Source organism: Typha latifolia, chromosome 6, assembly GCF_019914945.1.
Source record: "Typha latifolia isolate L0001 chromosome 6, TyphaL0001v2, whole genome shotgun sequence".
Classification (NCBI taxonomy): Eukaryota; Viridiplantae; Streptophyta; class Magnoliopsida; order Poales; family Typhaceae; genus Typha; species Typha latifolia.
In genome coordinates this window covers 327861-348754 of record NC_133091.1, presented here as the reverse complement: position 1 = coordinate 348754, position 20894 = coordinate 327861, and the positions used below count along the sequence as shown (strand labels likewise).

Here is a 20894-nt window from a genome sequence, read left to right as displayed (position 1 = left end):
ACATGATGTCAGATAACCACCGTTGACGTGAATGAAGAAACCGAAGATGAAAATAATGACAGCTTTAAATCATATTTCCACGCGATATTAGTTCGTCAAGATGATGTGACATTGCTAGATGTAGAAGTTCATGCACCCATTCGACTTTAATAAACAGGCAACTAATCGAACAGGGTTCGATATTGTTCATAGTCAAATGAAATAAACGATCGTCCGGGTCCAACTAAACTCTGATAAAGAAGCTGGATAAAAGAGATAATATCAGAATTTTTAATCCTACGCACTACTGGAGAAAATTTAGCCTTGACCTGGTACTCAGCTTTAATGGATATAATTTTCGATCACAGGCGGAGGATTTCCTTAATTCGGAGAGCTTGAGAACTTCGACGCCCGACTTCAAACTATGTGATATTTCGTCGATGAATCTTCCCACACTAATTACCTCTGCAAGTAGAGCTTTGTCGGCACCGACGTTGTAACGTCTCACCTCTAACTCGTTCTCATCCCTTGTTTTACCCTTCCAAAGCCATGCATTACTGCAATGGTGATTGTATCCGGTATCCTTTTTCCACAGGTTCATGAACCTGTCTGCTAGTAAAGTTGATGCTGTAGGTTCTAATTTACAAGGAAACAGCAGCGGGAGAACGAAATGGATCTAAATTTGTTTGTTCGAGATTTTCTTTTGGCATTACAATTAATCTTCACTTCTTCTGGAGAGAAGAGGAGCCGACACCATTAGAAGTTATAAGATGTACTTAACACTTAAGGAAGTGCACATTCATAAAGAAGTGGAATTTAGACATGGATTTCAATGATGCCGTTTTGTTACAAGTTGATGTGTTACCCAGTCCTGTCAATAAGCCTTAATTTAATTACAAGAATGATGCTGAACTTCTTTCTGGTATCTACTATATATTACTATAAAGAATTCAAAAGATTTTAAATAAGAACTGCACACTCTCTGAATTTCCATTATGTGTTGGAGACAATTTACAGTCTTTTCAGCCACTAATGACAACTGAAAAACCAAAACTAAGATGTTGGATTTTATATATACAACCCTCAGTATTCAGTAAGAAAGATGTTACAAGTCTCTTTTCAAATGACCTGTTTACCAATAATCCGAACATGAACATACACCATCTCTGAAATGATGAAATCGGTTAATGTCCCTAACAAGTATTTCTCTCTTTGCATACTTTGAGATGAACTTTGTGACAGAATGACAATCCTCACATAACCTTAGGTTCTTTGTGATCCTGATGACTTCCCCTTTGCCACAGTTAATTAGCCCAAAGGCAACAGCCAGTTTCTCACTGTGACCCAGCAGAATCCTCTCCTTCTCTTCCTGGTCGAGATCATAAAGAACAACCTTAGTGTTTGGAACATAACCATGGCTCTTCATCTCAAGAACCAACTGAACCAACAATGCCTGAAGTTGCTCAATATGCGGATTCATTTCATCAACGGAGACAAATGAGTATATCTTATTTTTCACCTCAATCCAGCTGCAGCCTGAAAGCTTCTCCAGTGCACGTTCTTCAAGAAGTTTCTTCACTCTGTTCACCTCTTCCCACATCTTAGCTTCTGCATAGATGTCTGCTAAGAGTACATAATTCCCAGCATTCATTGGCTCAAGTTCAAAGAGATGGGCGCAAGCCCTCTCCGCAAGCTCTGCATTACCATGAATCCTGCATGCTCCGAGGAGCGCACCCCATACTTTATGATTAGGTTCAACATCCATCCCTTCTATGAGAGCTGCTGCTTCATCTAACTTTTCAGCACGACCAAGGAGATCTACCAAAGAGGCATAGTGCTCTGCACGAGTTACCATACCATGATACTGGCTCATCGATTCGAACAGCCTAGTTCCTTCTGTTACAAGTCCAGCATGGCTACAAGCCCCTAAGACACTCACAAATGTAATGGGGCTTGGACTAATTCCTGAATTGATCATTTCATCAAAAATCTGAATTGCCTTCATGCCAAATCCATATACTCCATAACCTGAGATCAGGGAATTCCATGAAACAACATCCCTCCGCCCATTCATCCAATCAAAAACTCGTTGCCCATTCTCCAAACTACCACATTTGACATACATTGCAATCAGAGAATTGACCACTGATACAATGGACTCAAGTCCTTTCCTGAGAACATAAGCATGCATGATCTTGCCCTGTCCAAGTGCGGCCAAGCCAGCACAGGCTTGTAATACACTAATCATGGTAACTGAGTTAGGAACCACATCAGGCTCTCTCACCATCATCTCTCTAAAGAGATCCAGAGCATCAAATGGGCGCTCATTCTTTGCATAACAAGCAATCATCGCACTCCATGAAACCACATTTCTCTCGTGCATTCCAGAAAAGATTCTCTCCGAATAGGAAACACACCCAAGCTTTGCATAGCAATCAACGAGTGTAGTTGCCACATGGACTCTGGAGTCAAACCCTTCACGGACAACATGGCCATGAATCTGCCGAACCCTCTCAAAGGCCAACGCAGGGTAGGAGGAGGAACCAATGCAAGCCTTAAGCGCGTGAGAGTACGTAAAACTATCCATCGAAACCCCAAGCTGGCCCATTTCCCGAAACAGCGAGAGGGCCTCCTCGGCCTCATTGGCGAGCGCGAGGGCCTTCAATAGCGCGTTCCAAACGAAGATGGTCTTCTCGAGCGTTTCGTCGAACACGTCGCGGGCGTCATCGAGGGAGCCAAACTGGGAGTACATGTCAATAAGCTTAGTGGAAAGGAAAGGATCCTGATCAAACCCGTCCTCGACGAGGCTGCGATGGACGACGGAGCCATAGGAAAGGGATTTTTGGTGGGCGCAGGCGAGGATTAGGGACTCGTAGGTTCGTTGGGTGGGGTTGGGCTCTTGTGGGAGGAGTTGGAGAGCTTGCTTGAGGTGTCCTTGCTTGCACAGGGATTGGATGAGATGGTTGTATCTATCGGTTGAGGTGTTGGTGGCGATGGACGTGGTGGTGGAGGAGGTGGAAGAAGGGGAGTCGAGAGAGGAGAGGGTTTTGAAAGAGAGGGAGGAGGAGGAGCATGGGTGGGAATGGAGATGGAGCTGAGGAGGCATGGGAGGAAAAGGGATTTGGAGGAGGGATGGGTGGATACGGGTGCAGGGCACCATCTGAAACAAAGTTCTTGAGAGATTCACCAGGATTGGGTGTGGATTTTGGATACCTGGGAGGGAATTCAAGCATGCTGTTTGAAAGAGCAACAGCCTTATGTTTGTTGGATGAAGATCACATACTAGTTTGGTAGGTCATTTTGTGGAGGAGTACATAAAAATGCACTCTCTCATTCAAAAAATAAAAATAAAAATAAAAATAAAAATGCACTCTTGTAGTTTCTAAATCACATAAACAGCATGATATATAATTACCGATAACGAATATTTTAGGAAATATTTCAAAACTTCGTGAGAACGCAACATATATATTTAACCAAAGATAAAAAAAAAAAAGGAGCCATTAAAGAAGAAAAATCCATCCCCAGATTTATATTATATTTGGATGGCCTTAGGCCTTGGCCACACCAGCTTATTATTATTATATATTACTTGTTAGACAAAATAATTGGACCGGATTAGTTCTCGGCCTGAATAGGGTACGCGGCCATTTAAGCATTATTCGGTATTAACTCGAGGCGGGTCGGGTCCATTCTAGCATGACCCAATCCAAGCCCAGTCAAGTGGATCCAGGCCCGGGTCCGTTTTTGCATCCCTACACGAGTTGTTATCCCCCCTCGACCTCGAATTGCAGCACTCCGCCGCTCGTCACACTCCCCACTCGCATCTCCCAAAATCTCATCTTTCCAATCGAGAATCGAAGAAGAGAAGCCCACCGTTTTTACTACCTCCTTTCCCTTTCCGGAATCCACAGTATAAATATCTTCTTTCCGATCTCTTTTTTTTTCTTTTTTTTTTCCTCCTGTCATAAAGACTGTCCTTTGCTTTTTAGCAGCTGGTGATTTGTTCTTATATTTTATTTGATGTACATGCATAGGGTTTGTTGAAATCAAAGTTCCATCTCGAGGATATTTGTTGGGGGAGCGTAGCATGGGGTCTTCTTGTTTGAACTTAAGATCATATAGCCATTCTTATATGGTTAATAATGGCTCTGTTGGCATTAATTTTACGGTATGCCGGAGCAAAAAGATAATTACTGATGTCATGGGATTTGGACTCCGAACAAGTCCTACTGATAGGTGTAGTTTATCTTTGAAATCAACTATGCTTGCGTCTTATATTGGGGTAGAAAGAAGTGATCTTTATTCGCGCAAGAGGAAGTGGATTATTGAAACTACCAGTGAGATGCAGCAGCCGGTCGAAGTGGAATCTAATGCCACGACAACTACGGTCTTGCGGACTGAAGGGGATGCATCTTTGAATAAGGAAATTATTGTTCCTGAATCTAACTGTCATCCGGAGCTTGATTTCGGAAATGGAGGCAAAGATAATACTAATGGGTCTAGTGGTGGTGGAAATATTCCACCAGGAGGAGGGGGTGGTGGTGGGGCCAACGGCGACGAAAGAAGTGATAACAGAGAAGAAGATGAGTTCGGACCAGTGTTGAACTTTGAGGAGGTTATGAGAGAAGTAAAGAAACGTGGGGCCAGTCTTCCTGCTGACATGCTAGAGGCTGCAAAAACCGTTGGAATACAAGAAGTTTTTCTCTTTAGATACTTGGATATGCAGGTACTTATTTGTTTTTTATTGCTCATATGATGGAAAATAATGTGATTTATGTACTTCCAAGTAGAGCTCTATTGTAACCATTTTCAATCAAAACAAAGGCAGCAGCTTGGCCTCTGGATGTCGCTATGAAGTCCTGTTCACTCCTTCGAAATCGGATGCTTGCTGATCCATCTTTCCTTTTTAAAGTTGGAACAGAGGTCTGTCGGAATTTTTTTTCTCAGGATCTTCCTATATTAACATCTGAGGTGTATGGAGGTAATTGACTACATATGTTTTGTGCTGAACTTGTAGATAATTATTGACTCCTGCTGTGCAACTTTTGCTGAAATTCAAAAGAGGGGGAAAGATTTCTGGTCAGAATTTGAGTTGTATGCTGCAGATCTTTTGGTAGGCATAGTTGTTAACATAGCTTTAGTGGGTATGTTGGCACCTTATGCACGGTTTGGTCAAGCATCTGCTTCAAAAGGTCTTCTTGGACGCATCAGACATGCCTATGGAGCTTTGCCAAGCAGGTACATAGAAATTCTATTCCGTTTCAATAACCATCCGGTAAACAAATCTGGTCATCTATATGCAGCTGGTTCATTTTCACAATAAGATATTGATCCAAGAATCATTTACTTTTTGCGCTTTTGCTAGTTGAGAAAGTAACAGTTTTTTTCAATGACGAATAGTAGTTTCACCAGCAAGTGCAGATTTGGTTTGTCTTCCACTAATCAGTCTGGAACTTAAACAATGTCACCATCTTACTTTTAGGCTTTTAGCTGTAATTTTATAGGCATCTTGAAATTGAAATTTTGTCCTTACTAAATGGTTTATGCATGAGAGCCTTCCTACCAAGAATGCAATGTCATCTTATTCAATATCTTGATTAGCAATTAGCTTTCCTATTTGTTCAAACTCAACCTTAGGATATTATGGTATACCGGTCTTCTTTATTGAACCCATCATGTCTCGGTTTATTCTAGGCATCCAGAGCATCCCCAATCTCCTTGACCACAATGTGAAGTATCTAAAATTTCTCCTAAGTGATCCAAATGTTTGATGCAGTGTTTTTGAAGCTGAAAGACCAGGGTGCAGATATTCAGTTCGACAACGGATTGGTACTTACTTTTTCAAGGTATACTATCATCATTACTAGCAGAAGAATGTTGCTCATCTTGAGCAGTTGGATTTTTTGGGGTTGTATTCAGGATGAGCCTATCTTTACATATTCAGAGTTCCTTTCAAGGTGTTGCAGCTGCATTAATCTCTTTCATTATTTGAAAATGCATCAGTAATAGATTGGCAATTTAATGCAGGGTGTTTTATATGGTTCGGTTGGATTCATGTGTGGCCTTGTAGGCCAAGGAATCGCAAACATGATAATGACTGCCAAAAGGTTAATACCTTAATCCCTAATCAATTCTGATGGGTTAGTATGTAGCTAGATAAAACTGTGAAGTAACTTTGGAAGTAGCAACGATGCTTCAATGTATATTTTCCTAGACTGTGTAGCTAGTATATACAGTTTCGATAGGCAATTCTTTTTATCTTAATTAAACTCTAAACTTTTTCTATAGAAAAGATTCTATGCTATTAATGTCTAGAATAGGAATGTCTATTAAGGACTTCTGTAGTTCCATTCATCTTTATGTTGATTGCATGGTTGTCCTGTTGTTCTGCATTTCAGACAACTAATTTAAATATATCCTCTGAATTCCGTTCAGGAGCGTAAAGAAATCAGAAGAAGATATACCTGTTCCACCTCTTATTAAAAGTGCTGCTCTATGGGGTATGTGTGGAAATCGTTCTTAACATTTCTTTAAGTGATAATTTCTTAAATTATTTTTACTTTTTTCTTTTTAAGGTTCCATTTGGTCTACCCAACTAATTATTCCTCTTGAAGCTTCCATTGCAGATGAAATTTTTTATTGTTTTTTTTTTGTACTTCCTAGATTTGTTAATTCCTTGAAATGCGGAATATCTTGCTTGAATTCAGTTGTGTGTGCAAAAACTAAAAACCTATCATTGTCTTGGAAAGATCAGCACAACCTACTATTTGTAGTTTTCACTTGATATTCCTTTAAGATTATTTGATGAAAAACATGCATTTGTCTAATTATACATGTGTTGGCACAATGTGGAAAATGTTTGATGGAATCTACAGTCATCTTGATGTTATCCAACAGACTTCTGAAAAGGTTCTTTGTAGACCTGATGATGCTTCTAGAGATCACGTGATTCACATGTCATGATTCATTAAAAATATGTAGACTGCATCGCAATGATACTTAGATTCTACAATCATGGAGTTTAGCTATTCTTCTTGATTTGGTGACAATCATGATTTGTTTCCTCAGAATGTTTTTCATTAAATAAAATGAAAAAAAAAGTCAGTTTCAGTAAACCATTTGTTTGAAGGTAAACTCAAAATGGGATGCCTTACTGGTTAAATAATTGTTATTACCTTTTAATTGGTTCCAAAGATCTTCAAGAAACCAAGGATAAATGAAGGTAAATACTTAAATCTTGTTGCCTTTGTCAAAATCCATCTGATCCTTCCCAATTTCAAATAGCCAGTCTTTGTCAAAGGACCATCTGAGCACACTTACATTGATTATTGGTGCTGAAACAGTACCGATAATCTAATTTTTATTGAGATGTTCTCCCTTTGTTCCTTTTCTCTGATCTGTTAGGGCGGCCTTGTTGTAACTTGTAGTAGGGGATAAAACTGTATTTTGTAAGACAATAGGCTTAAGCAATCAGGATTTGTTTCGAATGTTGATAAATTTAAGTGTGCTGATATATCTTTTGTTTGATGGAATGTTTATCAAGTTGCCTGTGGAAAGGGCATAAGCTTGCTTATTTTCTATTATTTGTGTCATTTTTGTTCTTTCATATGCCATAGCCAATAATAGCAACTCTCATAGCATTTTTAATTTTTCAGGGGTATTTCTTGCGGTTTCTTCCAATACCCGGTACCAGATTATTAATGGGCTGGAACGCTTGGTCGAGGCATCTCCAGTAGCAAGACGCACTCCGACTGTTGCAATGGCTTTCACAGTTGGCGTCCGGTTTGCCAATAACATTTATGGAGGAATGCAGTTCGTGGATTGGGCTAGGTGGAGTGGTTGTCAGTGATGGTAGGAATTTGATACTATGTTTTTTTTTTTATAATAAAAGTGCAATCTGTTGATTTCATCATTTCCTTTGTTTCGACATATGGCAAATATATATGAATTTGATTTTGGTTTCCTTCATGTCATGCTCGAGCAGAGCATCCACAGTGTTAGGAATACATTGACCTGACTCTAGAATATTCTATTTAATTAAATATTCAAGTTCACAACACTTATCAACTTCTTCTTCCCAATTTCGACTGTTCTGTTCTACTCCCCACCAGCTAATTGTTGGATGCTTATACATATATTCTTGTTGTAATTGCAGACGTTTTCCATGACCAACGTGGCTAAGCTGGTTGGGCATTCAAGTAGTTAATGTGGCTGCGCAAGCAGATGATCGTGCTTCTAGCCTGTTGCAGTTCCTTGTTGCATATTTATCCTACCAAAGCTCATAAATTTGTCGACAATTCTCCATTATAAGTTAATCCAGTGTTCTTTCCCAACCATCCTGTGATTTTTAGAGCTTCCCTCTACAAACTGAAAGAGGAGCAAAACTGTAATTCAAGGCTATGGAAGCCAGCAAAGTTCTGAACTGCATTTTTCGAACTACTGTGTTGAGATGCTACGGATTCATCCAGCTTGTTGAGCAATATACTTCTCATGTAATGTTATGTTAATTTCATCATAGTTGATAAAATGTTGGATTTAAAATAGGTCACTGACTCCCATGTACTGAGAATAATAATATCTAAGCTCATGATAATAATAGTAATAATAAAAGAAATCGACAAAATAAAGACAAAGGTTCATTTATTCCAACAATTCTTTTTTAATTTTTATGGAAAGCCCGTAGACAACTAAGAAAGCATATCAAGGCGGCATTTGCATTGAGTACTAAGTCGACCACACCAAAGGCCCATACACAGCAGCCTGCCCATTAATCTGCATGATAAGAACGTAGTCCCCATCTTTCCCTGCAGCTTCACTAACCCACAAGATTTTATTATGATCATCGTTGACACTCAACTGTCCCTTGTGGTCAAGCCTAAGGAAACAATTCTTTCCTTTACCCGAGCTCCCAGACTCCCAAACAACACCTTTCCCACCCTTGTCAAGAACTAGATCGCAATCATCCCTCATAATAAAACTATAATCCCTCGCCGCGATCTCATCGTTGTCGTAAAGTATCTGAGACGAGAACAGGAGGTTCCTAACCATGGGGATGTTGAGCTTATATGAGCCGTACACGTCAGCATTGGACGAGTCCAACTTCGGCGTTGACCACACTGTCGGGCCGTAGACGGCGACCGCCCCGTCGGGTCGCACGACGGCGGCGTAGCTTCCCTTCTTGGTGTTGGCACGTGGCACTGAGGTCCAGACGACGGTATTGTCGGAGCTCTTGATGATGAGCTGGCCGTGGTCGTCGAGAGTCAGGGTGCAGTTGACGCCGTCGCCGTGGGTGTCGGATTGGAAACCGACGCCGGAGTTGTAGAGGACTAGGTTGCAGTCGCCTTGCATGACGAAGACGGCGCCAAGGTAGGAGAGTTGGGAGTCGGTGCCGAGTACTTCGCCAGTGATGAGCACATTGTTCTCGTTTGCTATAGAGAGGGAAAGCAACGATGCAAAGACGAGGAGAAATGGGATTAGCGTCATTGTTGTTGATGACTTCTTGGAGTGGGTTACTTGAGTTGAGCTCCCAGGTTAGTGTATATAGACGCGGAGATATTGAAATTTTAATACGTATATATGTAATTAAAGACTTCCAAGCGTAGTCGCCGCTGTCAGTATATGGTTTGGCTTGTAGTCAACGAAGACGACATCGTCACATGGGCTGAGCTGTATGATTCTCATATGGGGTCACAGTCACACCTACACACATTGGGATTCAAGAATTTCTGGAGTTTTCCTTTGGGAATTTAATTCTATCTTGGATTCATTTGCATAATTCAACGAGATAAAAGTTTGAGAAGAATTAGAGTACAATTAATTGGTTAAAATAATCATATAAATTGATCTTTATTGGTACAAGGATATCACAGTTCTTTTCACTTGCAATTGCTGTATGAAAAAATAGTAAAAGTTGAGATAAGAATAAAACTGTGGCACGTCTGATCGCCGGGTCAAGTTAAAGACTTAAGATGCATTGTGTCCTCCCTACACATTGAAATAAATAATTAAACGGGATGGATTATATTTCTTGCTCATTAATCACGCTTTTAATTCCTTACTTTATGATTAATTCAAAGACAACCATCTATTGCATAATAACCGCGTAATATATTTAAGCAACAGGAAAAGTAACAACTACGCCTAGCTCTTCTTGGCCTTAAATCAAATATAAGTTCGAGGAGATCCTCTTAGTTATTATACTTAAATCACTCATATTACTAGTAGCTCTTGGCAATTCTACAAAGAAGTCGCAGAGTCGGCACCGAGAGCCGAAGACATCGCTGAATCGTCCTGCACCTCCTCATTCGACCAAACTAACGGGCCATAGACGTTAAGCCTCCCATCGAAACGAAGCACCGCGATATAATTCCCATTCTCAAACTTCTTATTACTACTCCAAAGACGTTGGTTGGAACGCTTAACTGCGAGCTCTCCGTCTTCCTCCAATTGCAGGTAACACCCATTGCCTTGCGTACTCGTTTGCCACAGCACCTTTCCTGATCGTTCTTCTTTTATGATCATGTTACAGGACTTGGTGAAACTTAGCTCGTAGTTCTTGTACCTAAGCTTCTTTGGTGGGCTTAGCCTGTCTCCAGAGTACAAGACGTAGCTTGTTCCCACTACTGACCTCGTCATCACTCCCACTTCCTTCTGGTTGTTGCTACTCCACCTTTTCTGGCCATAGACGCCCAGCTTGCCGTGATCATTAAGCACAAGAGCGTACTTGCCTTTTTTGGATTTGTTAGAGCTTGACCATAGAGTGTAATGCACGTTGCGGCGAACGACGAGTTCGCCGTTTTGTTTAAGGCCTAGATAGCAGTCTTTGCCCTTGTCGGCCGTGTTGGTCCGCCACGCCGGCTCGTCACCGTCGTAGAGGACTAGATCGCAGTTGGATTGCATGGATAAGCGGTACCGCCCGTTCGTTAGGTTTTGGCCTGCCATGAGAACTTCGCCATTGAAGAGAACGTAGTCTGCGGAGGTGTGAGGTAGAAGAATGACGAAGAAGGCCGAGAAGGCGAGTAGTAGTAGTGAGATTTGGATCGCCATGGGAGATGTTTGATATGATCTTTGTTGTTATATATAAGGCCTAGCTACTTGTATGTATATATGTTGCTTAAAACATGGTAAGGATCACGCATACAAACGTGTAACGTCTGCATGTCTATTTATTATGACAATTTCACTACCAGAATTGCATATTTCTTTGAATTATTAGAGGACGACGAATTAATATATATTGTTCTCAAATGTTAAATCTCTTATCTTTGAGCTATATCAATTTTGATTATACTTAACACTTTTTTTTTTTAATATTCGCCCATGGACAAATCTACTAGCTATATCATGATATATGATTGAACTAGCCATTGGATGCCTTGTAAGTTTTACAGTAGTTATCAGAGTTGGTAGGCCTCGGTCCAAAAACAAGTGGACTATTATTGTAGAAATAAGTTAGAGAATCTGATCTGAAGCAATGACAAGTACTTGTGTTAGCTATCTCAGGACTTGCATGTCTGCATGCCCTATATTGCGTGTTCATACATTACATACCTCTTGTCCAATATGGTCATTGAAAGCTAGCTAATTATATTAATCTACTTCGTCAAGTATGCCACAATACTATGACCACAAATAGAACACATTTTTTGCACAATAGAAGGCTTTACATCCTCTCAAATCTCAAGTACAATCACGTTAGATGCTTGCCTGGTCAACAAGGGCCTTCTACTTTCAATAGTAGGGTCCAACAAGTTAGGCTATTTGAACTCCAAATTAAAGCTCATATGACTGCAGATATACTTAATTTGGAGTTCAAAAATATAAATTTAAAGCTTAGCTCATGTCCGGCTCAAAATGAATTTACCAAGGGAATGGGTCGATTTCGAACAATAAAACTGGATAGATTGACAGCTCTAGTGAAGTTGTAGGATGTTGAAAAGTTTGAAGTACGATAAGGAGAGGATGTTTAAATTCATCAAATTTAAGGGAAGTAGTATTTGTAATAGCCTCCTGATATACAGGGGTTTGTACAATGTTGAAGACTTTCCTACTTTAATTGGTTACCTTCCCAAGTATAATTGTAGCCCATTGTTCTTCTCAAATTTGCTAGCCAAGCCGGTTGGCTTCTCGAAATATATGAGAAGAAAAGGGGATTATAGAAGCATAATATCCTCACTTAAGACTTACAATGGACCACTCTGTTTAGAATATTCGCAAATGCTTCGGCCACGAGGGTTAAATGGTGACATTGATTAAATCCAACCGCTACGTGGGGTCCTAACAGCCTCATAGCCCAAACAGATAACGAAGGCCCATGTATCCCGACCAATTGTCCCTCAAACAGTCCTAAAACAGGGCAATTTCTCTTGCTTTTGTTAGGTAACAAAAAAATAAACTTGACCTCTTATGAAATAAAATATAAACATGCAAAAGGATGTAGACAGCCCAATTGATGAAATCTCCCATAATTATACAAGAGAACTTCCACAATCACAAAGCATGCAGGCCTCTTCCTGAGTACCCAAACTACTCGCAACAAAAGGTGGGGAAAAAAGAAAAAGAAAAAGAAGGAGATCTACAGGTTGACATGGGCACTACCTTTCTCGCACAGACTTGGAATTACTACATCTATATTTACAAAAGTTTGGGATCCGATCCATACACTGATACAGGACCGGTTCAACGCTAAGAGGAGATCTAACGCATTCTTTGCACATCGGATGGCACGACCTCACAAGATCTTGGCACTGGCATTGGGGTGGGATGGATTTCGTGCAACCACCGCAGTTGTCGCAGCACGGCCACGGCCTTACTTTGATCTGATCGCCTCTGTAATCTATTACCGTCAAAAGATTAAACCAAATAAATTAATTTGGTTAATTCTTAGCACCAAAAGAGTAGAGGAGAATTGGAGGCAAAGGTGTATGTATGATTAATTACCCTTTGCTGGTAGCTGGAACTCGAGTTTGGAATGGACGAAGGGGAGAGAGACGAAGAAGATAAGCACCAAGACCGTCTTCATCTCTGATAGTATTTAGGTAGCTGTATGTGCTCCAACTTTGTCAAGTCTTCTCTGTTTTATAGAGGAAGGAATAGGCTTTGTTTAAAAAGGTTATCAGATAGTTTGGGGATAAGATCGGATAGTGTGTCTGACTCGACATTGGGTTTGTATATGAATAATTGAGCTGTGGACCCAAAATGGTTGTGGTCAAAAAGGGTGGGTCATAGTTGGTGGAATGTGGACAAGGACTGCGGCGACGCGCAAAAGCAACGAGTAGCAGAGGATAAGGTGGATAACCATTAGCGACAGTTAGAGGTCGTGGACCTCGTGGTAACGTATCAATTTCTCACGTGATCGGAAGTGTAAATTAATTCTATTGGTGATAATTTTACTTAATTCTTTTTTTTTTCTAAATCCTATAAGATATAATTCGGAGATGGGCCGTCCAATTTTTTTTTATTTTTTATAAATAGAATTTGATACAATGAACATAGGAAGGAATTCCGGATAAATGCCGGCTGCCCCAAAGTTGTGAGAAGTTTATCTTCAACTATCCAAGGCATCAAAGAATTTTTGGATTGAAGATAGGCATGCTGACTCATCAACACCAAACACCACAACACACAAGGTGCTTGGAAGGTACTATTTTGGTCAATGTAATGAAAATCACCATTTCTTGACATTGCAGTGCAAACATAGGGATGGCATGAAGAGGAGTTCACTTCCATGGATTTCTGAGGGTAGGGTAAGTTCCTGTAAACAGAAGGAAGGATATAGGAGTTAACAATCAATCCAGCCTTTTGGAATCAATGTATGTACACCTGCAGGCAGCAGCATACTTTCACACAGTCGAGGAAAAGAAAATTTCTGACGTTCGCAATCTAATAAAGAGTTGCTCCACACAAATACTTGTTGGGTGCCCAAGCTATATTAATTTTTTGCCGTGTTAAATAGTCTGTCGTGCTCTTGCTCTTGCTCTTACTACACCTCCTCCACCGGTCACAAAGCTCCGGAAGTTTCTCGCCTCCAGGTATATCATTTGTTAATAGCCTGACAAGAGTTAGAAACGTCATTGAGAATTTGCAGACTTGATGCTAAAAATAATTGCTATAAATCAAGGTTTTAAAAAACTGTCAGGCAGTGGACGGGCAGCAGATGAGCCATCAACTGCGTGCCTGATTCTACAAACTAGGTGGCTGCTCAGACAAGAAAACCAAGGCAGTGCAAAGAAAGTTAACCAAATATTAAACCATACTTTACAATTCGTATATGAATTAATAAAGCAATCTGTGCCATTTCTAATAAGAAAAATATTAGGCCATTGCATTACAGAAAACCATAAGGCAGTAGGGCAGTCGTTTTCTAGAACTATTTATAAATTGAATATATACTGAATGATGGAGTTGCAAATCTTGAAATACTGCATTAAAAGTGAGTCTGTGAATTTTAATCACACCTGATATCACGACTATCAGGCAAAGTTGACAAACTAGATTATCCCTTACAAAAATGTACTAATTAGAGAAGGTTATCTAATGCGCTAGGACTGTCAAAAAGAAGTTCCTTCTTTATCCAAAATATATTTTCTATTGTTCTATTTCTATCTGTTCAATACTAAGGGTACAGATGGGCCGACTGTGCATGAACGATTTGCACTTGCTTGCCAAAAGCTCGGTTGATGTTAATTTTGATATAAAACGTCCAATCTCGAGCATCATGCTTAACTTCAGTCTATAATAGCAATAACATGTCATTCCGGCAGAACAGCTCAGTAAGTTTCTGGTGGGTTAATATGCCAAGCTTGAGCGCAGGATTTAGAGTGTGAGCACAGCTTAAGTTTGATATAGTGACACTTATGTCATGCCTAGTCTGAGAACTCTTATAATCAGTTCGCTGAACTTGAACTCCGTTATAACCGTCCGGCAAAATACAAAATACCATTTAGTTTGCATGCAAAAATTTACTTCAAAAGTTAAAGAAACAACTGGAAGTAGGAATAACATGTTCTCAACACATTAACCTTAATGAAACAATAAAAAGCTTGGAACACTGCAAAAACGACCTGATAGCCCTATAGAGGTAACACAGGTACAATAACAGAACCTATGCTGCTCACCCATATGAAATGCCTCTGTAAAGAGTAATACAGGGATTGATCCATGCATGCAGAATATCCAAGAGAAACAGTAGTGCTCATATTAAAAAACTGAGAAAGCTAGCAATACATAAACAAGCCGATATAAGCCAATTATTATCATATTTGGAAATGACTTTGCAAACTGAATGAAAGAAAATCATATATAGCAATAAAAAATTTACTGCTATATAGGCCTGTCGTTGCCACTTGCCGCTCAAGAGAGAAAGATCGAGAGAGAGAAGAGATCGATCACAATTTTTTTACGTTAACCAGAACCTGACCTGCATCTACCGACCTAACTCACGTCTACCAATAAATCAGATTGCTAGGCGCCAAAGCGTCCTTTCCCGAGCACCAATGCAACTTACCTGCCTTTGGCAGGCTGCATTACTACTTTGCGAGGCGGCCAGTGCACCAGCCTGCCATGGTGGCTGCCATTACCGCTTTTCAAAACATTGATTTATAATAAGCAGATATTTCTCATGATAAAACTATCCAAAGTAATCATATAGCTATAAAGACTGACGGCACTATCATAGTAGTGAGCTAAGCAGTGATATACACAATATATGAAACCATTAAAGATAACAATTAGTACTGTTGCAAGGTATCAATGTTGCAACTTACCTGGAACACATATAAGAAAGGCTTATTTGATATCATATTCTTGTTGCCATGGCAAATTTTGGTTTCTTCTCTGCAGGCTTTAGAATTTGGAAAGAGCACATCAAAGTATCATCGACGCTCATCATTGCACCGGCGTTATCAAATTCACCACAGTAATTTGGGGCTGAGAATACAGTGACAAGTTGTCTATCAGCAAAAAATTCGTAGCCATCCTCAACAACCTGCCAAATCATATAAAAGATTCAAGAAGATGAAAGAAAAACAATGAAGAAACGGATAAGTACAATGACGCAGAATATTTTTAAACCTGGTGGGCACGACAAACAAGATCAAGATCATGCTTTTCTAAAAATTCAGAAACCTTATCTGCACCAAAAGTGTATGAAACTCCTCTGTCATTCATTCCCCAACCTTGAACATCTTTACCAGGATCTGACCAGAGTAAATCACATAATAAACCATTGTCTGGCACATCAGTTGGCCGAAGTAAACGTTTAATTTGATCCAAGTTAGATAGATCAGGGGAAAGGCCGCCATGCATGCAAAGTATCTTGTCATCAATTAAAGCAGCTACAGGAAGACAGTTAAAGCACTCAGTGAAGGTTTTCCACAGACTCACATTAAACCGACGCTTACATTCATCATAAAATCCATATATCCTATTAATAGAGGCGCATTCATGATTTCCTCTCAGAAGGAAAAAGTTTTCTGGGTATTTAACTTTGTAGGCAAGAAGAAGGCATATTGTTTCCAAGCTTTGCTTTCCCCGATCCACATAATCGCCTAAGAATAAATAATTGGCAACTGGGGGAAAACCTCCATATTCAAAAAGCCTTAAAAGATCACTGTACTGTCCATGAATATCACCTGCAAATCCATAAATCATCGCAATGACTAGTTAAATGTATCTCCATGCAATAGTCATAACATGAGAAATACATTAAAAGCCCTCTTAATATGCAAGAAATATTTAAAAGGACCAATAACCAATTCATGCTGAATATTCTGCACAAAAAAAAAAACTACATAGCGGCGGTGCGATACTTTACCATACCCTGAAAAGAAAGCACTAAAATACTTGCAAACTGATAGTAAAACAACATTCAACTTATTCATGGCATGAATGTGTCCCAGAAGAAGAAGAATAGCCCTGTCATATTAGAAGCTTGAATAGTTTAAAGAAGATTCTTGGAAAATTGGAAGGACATCTAATAACCCATATTGTGATTGTTCCATAACACTGCAGACTCTCTTATGATGAAGAACCAAGTGAAAAAAGTTGTTAGAATGACTTCTTGAAAAGAACAATTGCACCAGAACTTCATTAAACATTGAGTTTTTTACATCATTGCCTTCGAATTATACACTATACAGTGTAATAAAGCAAATGAACAATAGTTTCCCACAGAAAAGGTCATGTCGTATTGATTACACTGAGATATTTTACTGAACTGTCTGGGGTAAAGAATGCAGGTATATTTTGAAACTTCTACTGTCCACCGTTAACCCTACCATTCACACTCACAATTATTATATGTGAATTTGGATGTTATCATATTCAGAGAAGACCAACTCTCTTTGTCAAACTCCAAGCCAACAAAATCCTTGCAGACATTGAGTTATCTCATCCTAAATGTTGCTGATCAATGTAAAAGAAAGAAGATGTTTTAAACTTAAGGTTTAACAATTTCAAGCATAATAGAGTTATTTCAAATAGCTATCTGTCATGGTCAAAAGCATTTGAGTAAAATTGTTTGAATACTTACCAAATTCGAATTCTTACCAATTTTCTAGTGTTATACAGTATCAAAGCTCATCCTTTTAACATAATATTCTCTATAGCTAAAGTACAAACTATTTATCTATGTTGACTTACATAGAAAACCATCCAAAAGACATCCAAGGAAATTTTGGAAGTGCTAAAGAACTATAACTTCAGGAGAACAAGGCTAGTCAAAAACATATTGAAAATTTGAAACACATCATTGTAATCTAACTATACATGATGACCTTTATGAAGACCGGTTTTAGCAATATGCCATGCAAGTAATAAAAGTCCTAGTAACGAGTTGACAACCCTTTGCAACAGGAAAAATGGGGCTAAAAATCTTAGTACGACGCCTCTTGACAAACCTAGTGGTAGCAAAAGGACCCAACTAATAGCCAACTCAATCCAGATTCAATTAAAAATACCCATTTTAATTTTCATTTACTTCTAACTGAAGTTCTATCTCCAAATGCCTATATATGACTCCAAGTAATTACAGATGCAGCCTTCCTCTCTAAATATGCTTCGAGGCTACTTAAACCTTTATTTCCCTTGGTTAAAAGCCACTTGTACTGCAATAAATCTAAAGAAGAATAGCAAGTCAGGATCTGCAGAGAATAGTTGATGAAAGGTGGTAATTGGCGAGGAAATAAGATGAGCAGCAATTATGAAGGAAAGGCATATACTTAGTGGATATCATAAAGAAAGGTGTAAAATTTAGAGTGAATATCAAAAAGAAAGGTTGTCCATGCGTAGTACATGAGTGTATGGATTTGGATACCAACATGGTGAAGCTCCTTACTACCTCCGGTGAGCCCTCTGAATCTGTGTTTTGTCAAAAAGTTCCATTGGTCATGTAGCTAAAGTACTGCAGTATAGTTTGCTTTGAACCCTATACTCCAACATCTCTGAGATTAATCAAATTTTTAAATATGTCCATTGACTTAAACCCAATAATCCATCATCTCTAAACTTACAAAAAAGATGGTGTCGCATTGATGGATAAAGATACATTATCCTAGTTGCATCACCTATGCAAGCTAATCCGGTTTCAGTTCTCATAATAGTTATGAGCTGCTAGTGAATCCATATCCTGCTCCTAGTATTACTTATATATAAAGTTGCCATTTTTCTCAATGAATAGATCATTTTGCCTCTCATTGCTCATAAACAATCCGAAGGGACAACCAAATAAACCAAGTCATTCACATAATTTATAGCTCGATCATAAACTAATCTTTTGATTGTTTGTTTCCTTTCGTCGGTCCAATTATCCCTCCGTAGTATCCAATATCCAAGATCGAACTTTCAACAGATTTTACTGCTGCTCCACACCAGACAACCCTAAAATTAATTATTAACTTTAAAATATCGACCATCCGATGAAAAGATTAGTTGTTCAACATCCTACATCCATCCCATCAGCAAAACTGAAACACGAATCGATCGAAAGGCAGAGGAAAAGAGGTACAAACCGCAGATCTTGATGGGAGCCTCGAGCTCCAAGAGGTTGGGCTGGCTAAGAAAGATCTCCCGAGAAGCGACGCAGAGATGCCGGATCTCCGATTCCGAGAGCTGAACTTGCTTCCCGGGCCTCTCCGTCCTCACTTCAAGAAGCCTATATATGATATTATCGAGCTCGGCCGGATCGATCCCCTGCGCTTGCGCCGCCGCCATAGCGATCGATCAAAGGGGAATCGATCCAAATCAAACGAAATAACTCTTCCAATGGGAGAGACAGGGATTGAGAGAAAGAGAGCGGCAGAGATGGATTAATCCAAGGGATTCGACGGTCGCCTTCCTCTTGTCGCGGGGTGCATTCAAGGAAAAGGAGAATAGGAGAGATAAAGAGGCAGATACGAGAGAGCTAAACAAAAGAATAAACCAAAGAGTGGGGGAGTTGGTGGGGTAGTTAATTAGTGGACAGCTGCGTCTGCAACTCCAAAGAGGCGCGAAACGCCGACGTGTCATCGGGTCCCACCTTAATATTGTTCTGCTTCACTGACGTGTAAATGTCGGCACATATCGAAATTCAAAATCGTTTTCTTATTATTATTTTTTTCCTTCTTCTTTCTTTATTTTTTGCTCTTGTTATTATTAGGAGATATATTATTAGCGGCAACGAGCACTCCTAACAATCATTATTACGTGAGATAGTTAAAGTGCGCTGGTTGTTATGTCATATGTGATGGTGACCGCTGTTACCACTAAATCTAAATGGATGATTAACCCGACAGAAGACTTCCATTGACTCGCTTGTGAAATAGTTATAGACTAACATATCCAAATGACCGTAGGATTTCTTTTTTATTTTTATTTTAATTTTTATTTTAATTTTTAAAAAGGGAGAAGATTTTCAAATAACACCCTATATTTTTATTATATTTCAAATTGACCCATCTTTGACGATATTTTAAAAAAATATGTATTTTTGCTTCTAACACCCTGAGTTAATATAGCTCAATTATTTCTAAACTAAGGAATGTTCTATTGAAAATATTAAGAATTATTTGTCAAAAACCTAAATTAGATATATATTTTTTTCTATTCTCTTCATTTTGTTTAAGGGTTTATAACCAACTTTTATGGTTATGTCACCTTCCCATTTTAGTTAGGTATGGCTTTGATTTAGAGAAAAATATTATATTATAGACTTAAAAAAATGGAGAGAGTGTTTTGATTTGGTACGGTAGGATAGTGAAATTAGATATAGGAAGAGGTTTCTATTTAACAAAATTAAAATTAAAATTAATTTTTTAAAATAATATAATTCGTAGAGTTATACAGTAGGCTGTGAGATGAGAAATATAGGGAAAAATTAGATTGAGTCAAATAAATCATCATCAGAAAAAGATGAAAAATGTATAGCGTTTATTTATGAGAATTTTCCTAAAACACAATAAAAGAAAAATAATGGTAGTTTGGCAATTGGGCCTGAAAGAGGCCCATAATACGATGAACAGGTGGGCTGGGATATAATTTTGGATTCCCAATTATGAGTCTATTGAGTCAATCCAATAAGAAACCAAAGACTACGACTAGAGATAGTACGGGGAAAAAATAAAATTTCCCAAACGTGGACTTCGTACAGAGGGGGGGCGGAGAGCAAGGTTCTCTGGCATGTCCAGTCGTATGATCTGCAGTGCTTGAAGCTGTGAAGAGTCCACTCGTGCCACATGAAGTCAAGAAGCATCACATTAATGGATTAACCTATTATTTGTTGGTTAATATGGTGCATTTTAATAAAAATTAAAAATTAAAAAAATTGGAGGAATAGATGGATGGATGGATCTCAGTCTCCGAACAGTACTAATTAATAAAATAGATAGTAATATGGGTTATTAACTGGGAGGGGAGGGGAGGGGAGGGGAAGAGAATGG

The 20894-nt window shown here is 39.1% G+C and overlaps 5 protein-coding genes across 6 annotated transcripts; 1 reads left to right on the top strand and 4 right to left on the bottom strand.

Moving 5' to 3' along the window:
- Positions 1-937: 937 nt before the first annotated feature.
- LOC140790175 (pentatricopeptide repeat-containing protein CRR2, chloroplastic) lies at positions 938-3276 on the bottom strand. Its single transcript, XM_073140133.1, has one exon. It carries the CDS (start codon positions 3137-3139, stop codon positions 1112-1114), a length of 2028 nt encoding a protein of 675 aa, XP_072996234.1. The 5' UTR covers positions 3140-3276; the 3' UTR covers positions 938-1111.
- Positions 3277-3761: 485 nt separating this feature from the next.
- LOC140791304 (protein RETICULATA, chloroplastic-like) lies at positions 3762-8525 on the top strand. Its single transcript, XM_073141814.1, has 9 exons — positions 3762-3892; positions 4017-4708; positions 4807-4905; positions 5000-5220; positions 5759-5828; positions 6010-6089; positions 6418-6482; positions 7638-7833; positions 8138-8525. The coding sequence occupies exons 2-8, from the start codon at positions 4070-4072 to the stop codon at positions 7829-7831; spliced, it is 1368 nt and encodes a 455-aa protein (XP_072997915.1). The 5' UTR covers positions 3762-3892; positions 4017-4069; the 3' UTR covers positions 7832-7833; positions 8138-8525.
- Positions 8526-8605: 80 nt separating this feature from the next.
- On the bottom strand, positions 8606-9522 carry LOC140791305 (mannose-specific lectin 3-like). Its single transcript, XM_073141815.1, has one exon. It carries the CDS (start codon positions 9463-9465, stop codon positions 8707-8709), a length of 759 nt encoding a protein of 252 aa, XP_072997916.1. The 5' UTR covers positions 9466-9522; the 3' UTR covers positions 8606-8706.
- A 696-nt stretch (positions 9523-10218) lies between these two features.
- LOC140790456 (mannose-specific lectin 2-like) lies at positions 10219-11028 on the bottom strand. Its single transcript, XM_073140572.1, has one exon. The coding sequence runs from the start codon at positions 11026-11028 to the stop codon at positions 10219-10221; it is 810 nt and encodes a 269-aa protein (XP_072996673.1).
- Positions 11029-13627: 2599 nt separating this feature from the next.
- Positions 13628-19395, bottom strand: LOC140790557 (serine/threonine-protein phosphatase PP1-like). 2 transcript variants are annotated; one of them, XR_012109417.1, is made up of 5 exons: positions 18990-19395; positions 16054-16613; positions 15747-15967; positions 13822-14032; positions 13628-13735 (listed from the first exon to the last, which is right to left on the bottom strand). XR_012109417.1 is itself a non-coding variant. In XM_073140682.1 (4 exons), the coding sequence occupies exons 1-3, from the start codon at positions 19189-19191 to the stop codon at positions 15779-15781; spliced, it is 951 nt and encodes a 316-aa protein (XP_072996783.1). In that variant the 5' UTR covers positions 19192-19395; the 3' UTR covers positions 13628-14032; positions 15747-15778. The 2 variants fall into 2 exon arrangements, 1 of the variants encoding a protein (XP_072996783.1); XM_073140682.1 differs by having other exon boundaries at positions 13628-14032.
- Positions 19396-20894: the final 1499 nt, after the last annotated feature.

Excerpts from the sequence above, each read along its gene's own strand:
- LOC140790456 (XM_073140572.1), bottom strand. The coding sequence starts at position 11,028 with ATGGCGATCCAAATCTCACTACTACTACTCGCCTTCTCGGCCTTCTTC.
- LOC140791304 (XM_073141814.1), top strand. The coding sequence starts at position 4,070 with ATGGGGTCTTCTTGTTTGAACTTAAGATCATATAGCCATTCTTATATG. Across the intron at positions 4,709-4,806 it reads TTAGATACTTGGATATGCAG|GCAGCAGCTTGGCCTCTGGA; the intron begins GTACTTATTTGT and ends ATCAAAACAAAG. Across the intron at positions 4,906-4,999 it reads TTTTTAAAGTTGGAACAGAG|ATAATTATTGACTCCTGCTG; the intron begins GTCTGTCGGAAT and ends CTGAACTTGTAG.
- LOC140791305 (XM_073141815.1), bottom strand. The coding sequence starts at position 9,465 with ATGACGCTAATCCCATTTCTCCTCGTCTTTGCATCGTTGCTTTCCCTC.
- LOC140790175 (XM_073140133.1), bottom strand. The coding sequence starts at position 3,139 with ATGGTGCCCTGCACCCGTATCCACCCATCCCTCCTCCAAATCCCTTTT.
- LOC140790557 (XM_073140682.1), bottom strand. The coding sequence starts at position 19,191 with ATGGCGGCGGCGCAAGCGCAGGGGATCGATCCGGCCGAGCTCGATAAT. Across the intron at positions 16,614-18,989 it reads GGCTCCCATCAAGATCTGCG|GTGATATTCATGGACAGTAC; the intron begins GTTTGTACCTCT and ends ATGGATTTGCAG. Across the intron at positions 15,968-16,053 it reads TTGTTTGTCGTGCCCACCAG|GTTGTTGAGGATGGCTACGA; the intron begins GTTTAAAAATAT and ends ATGATTTGGCAG.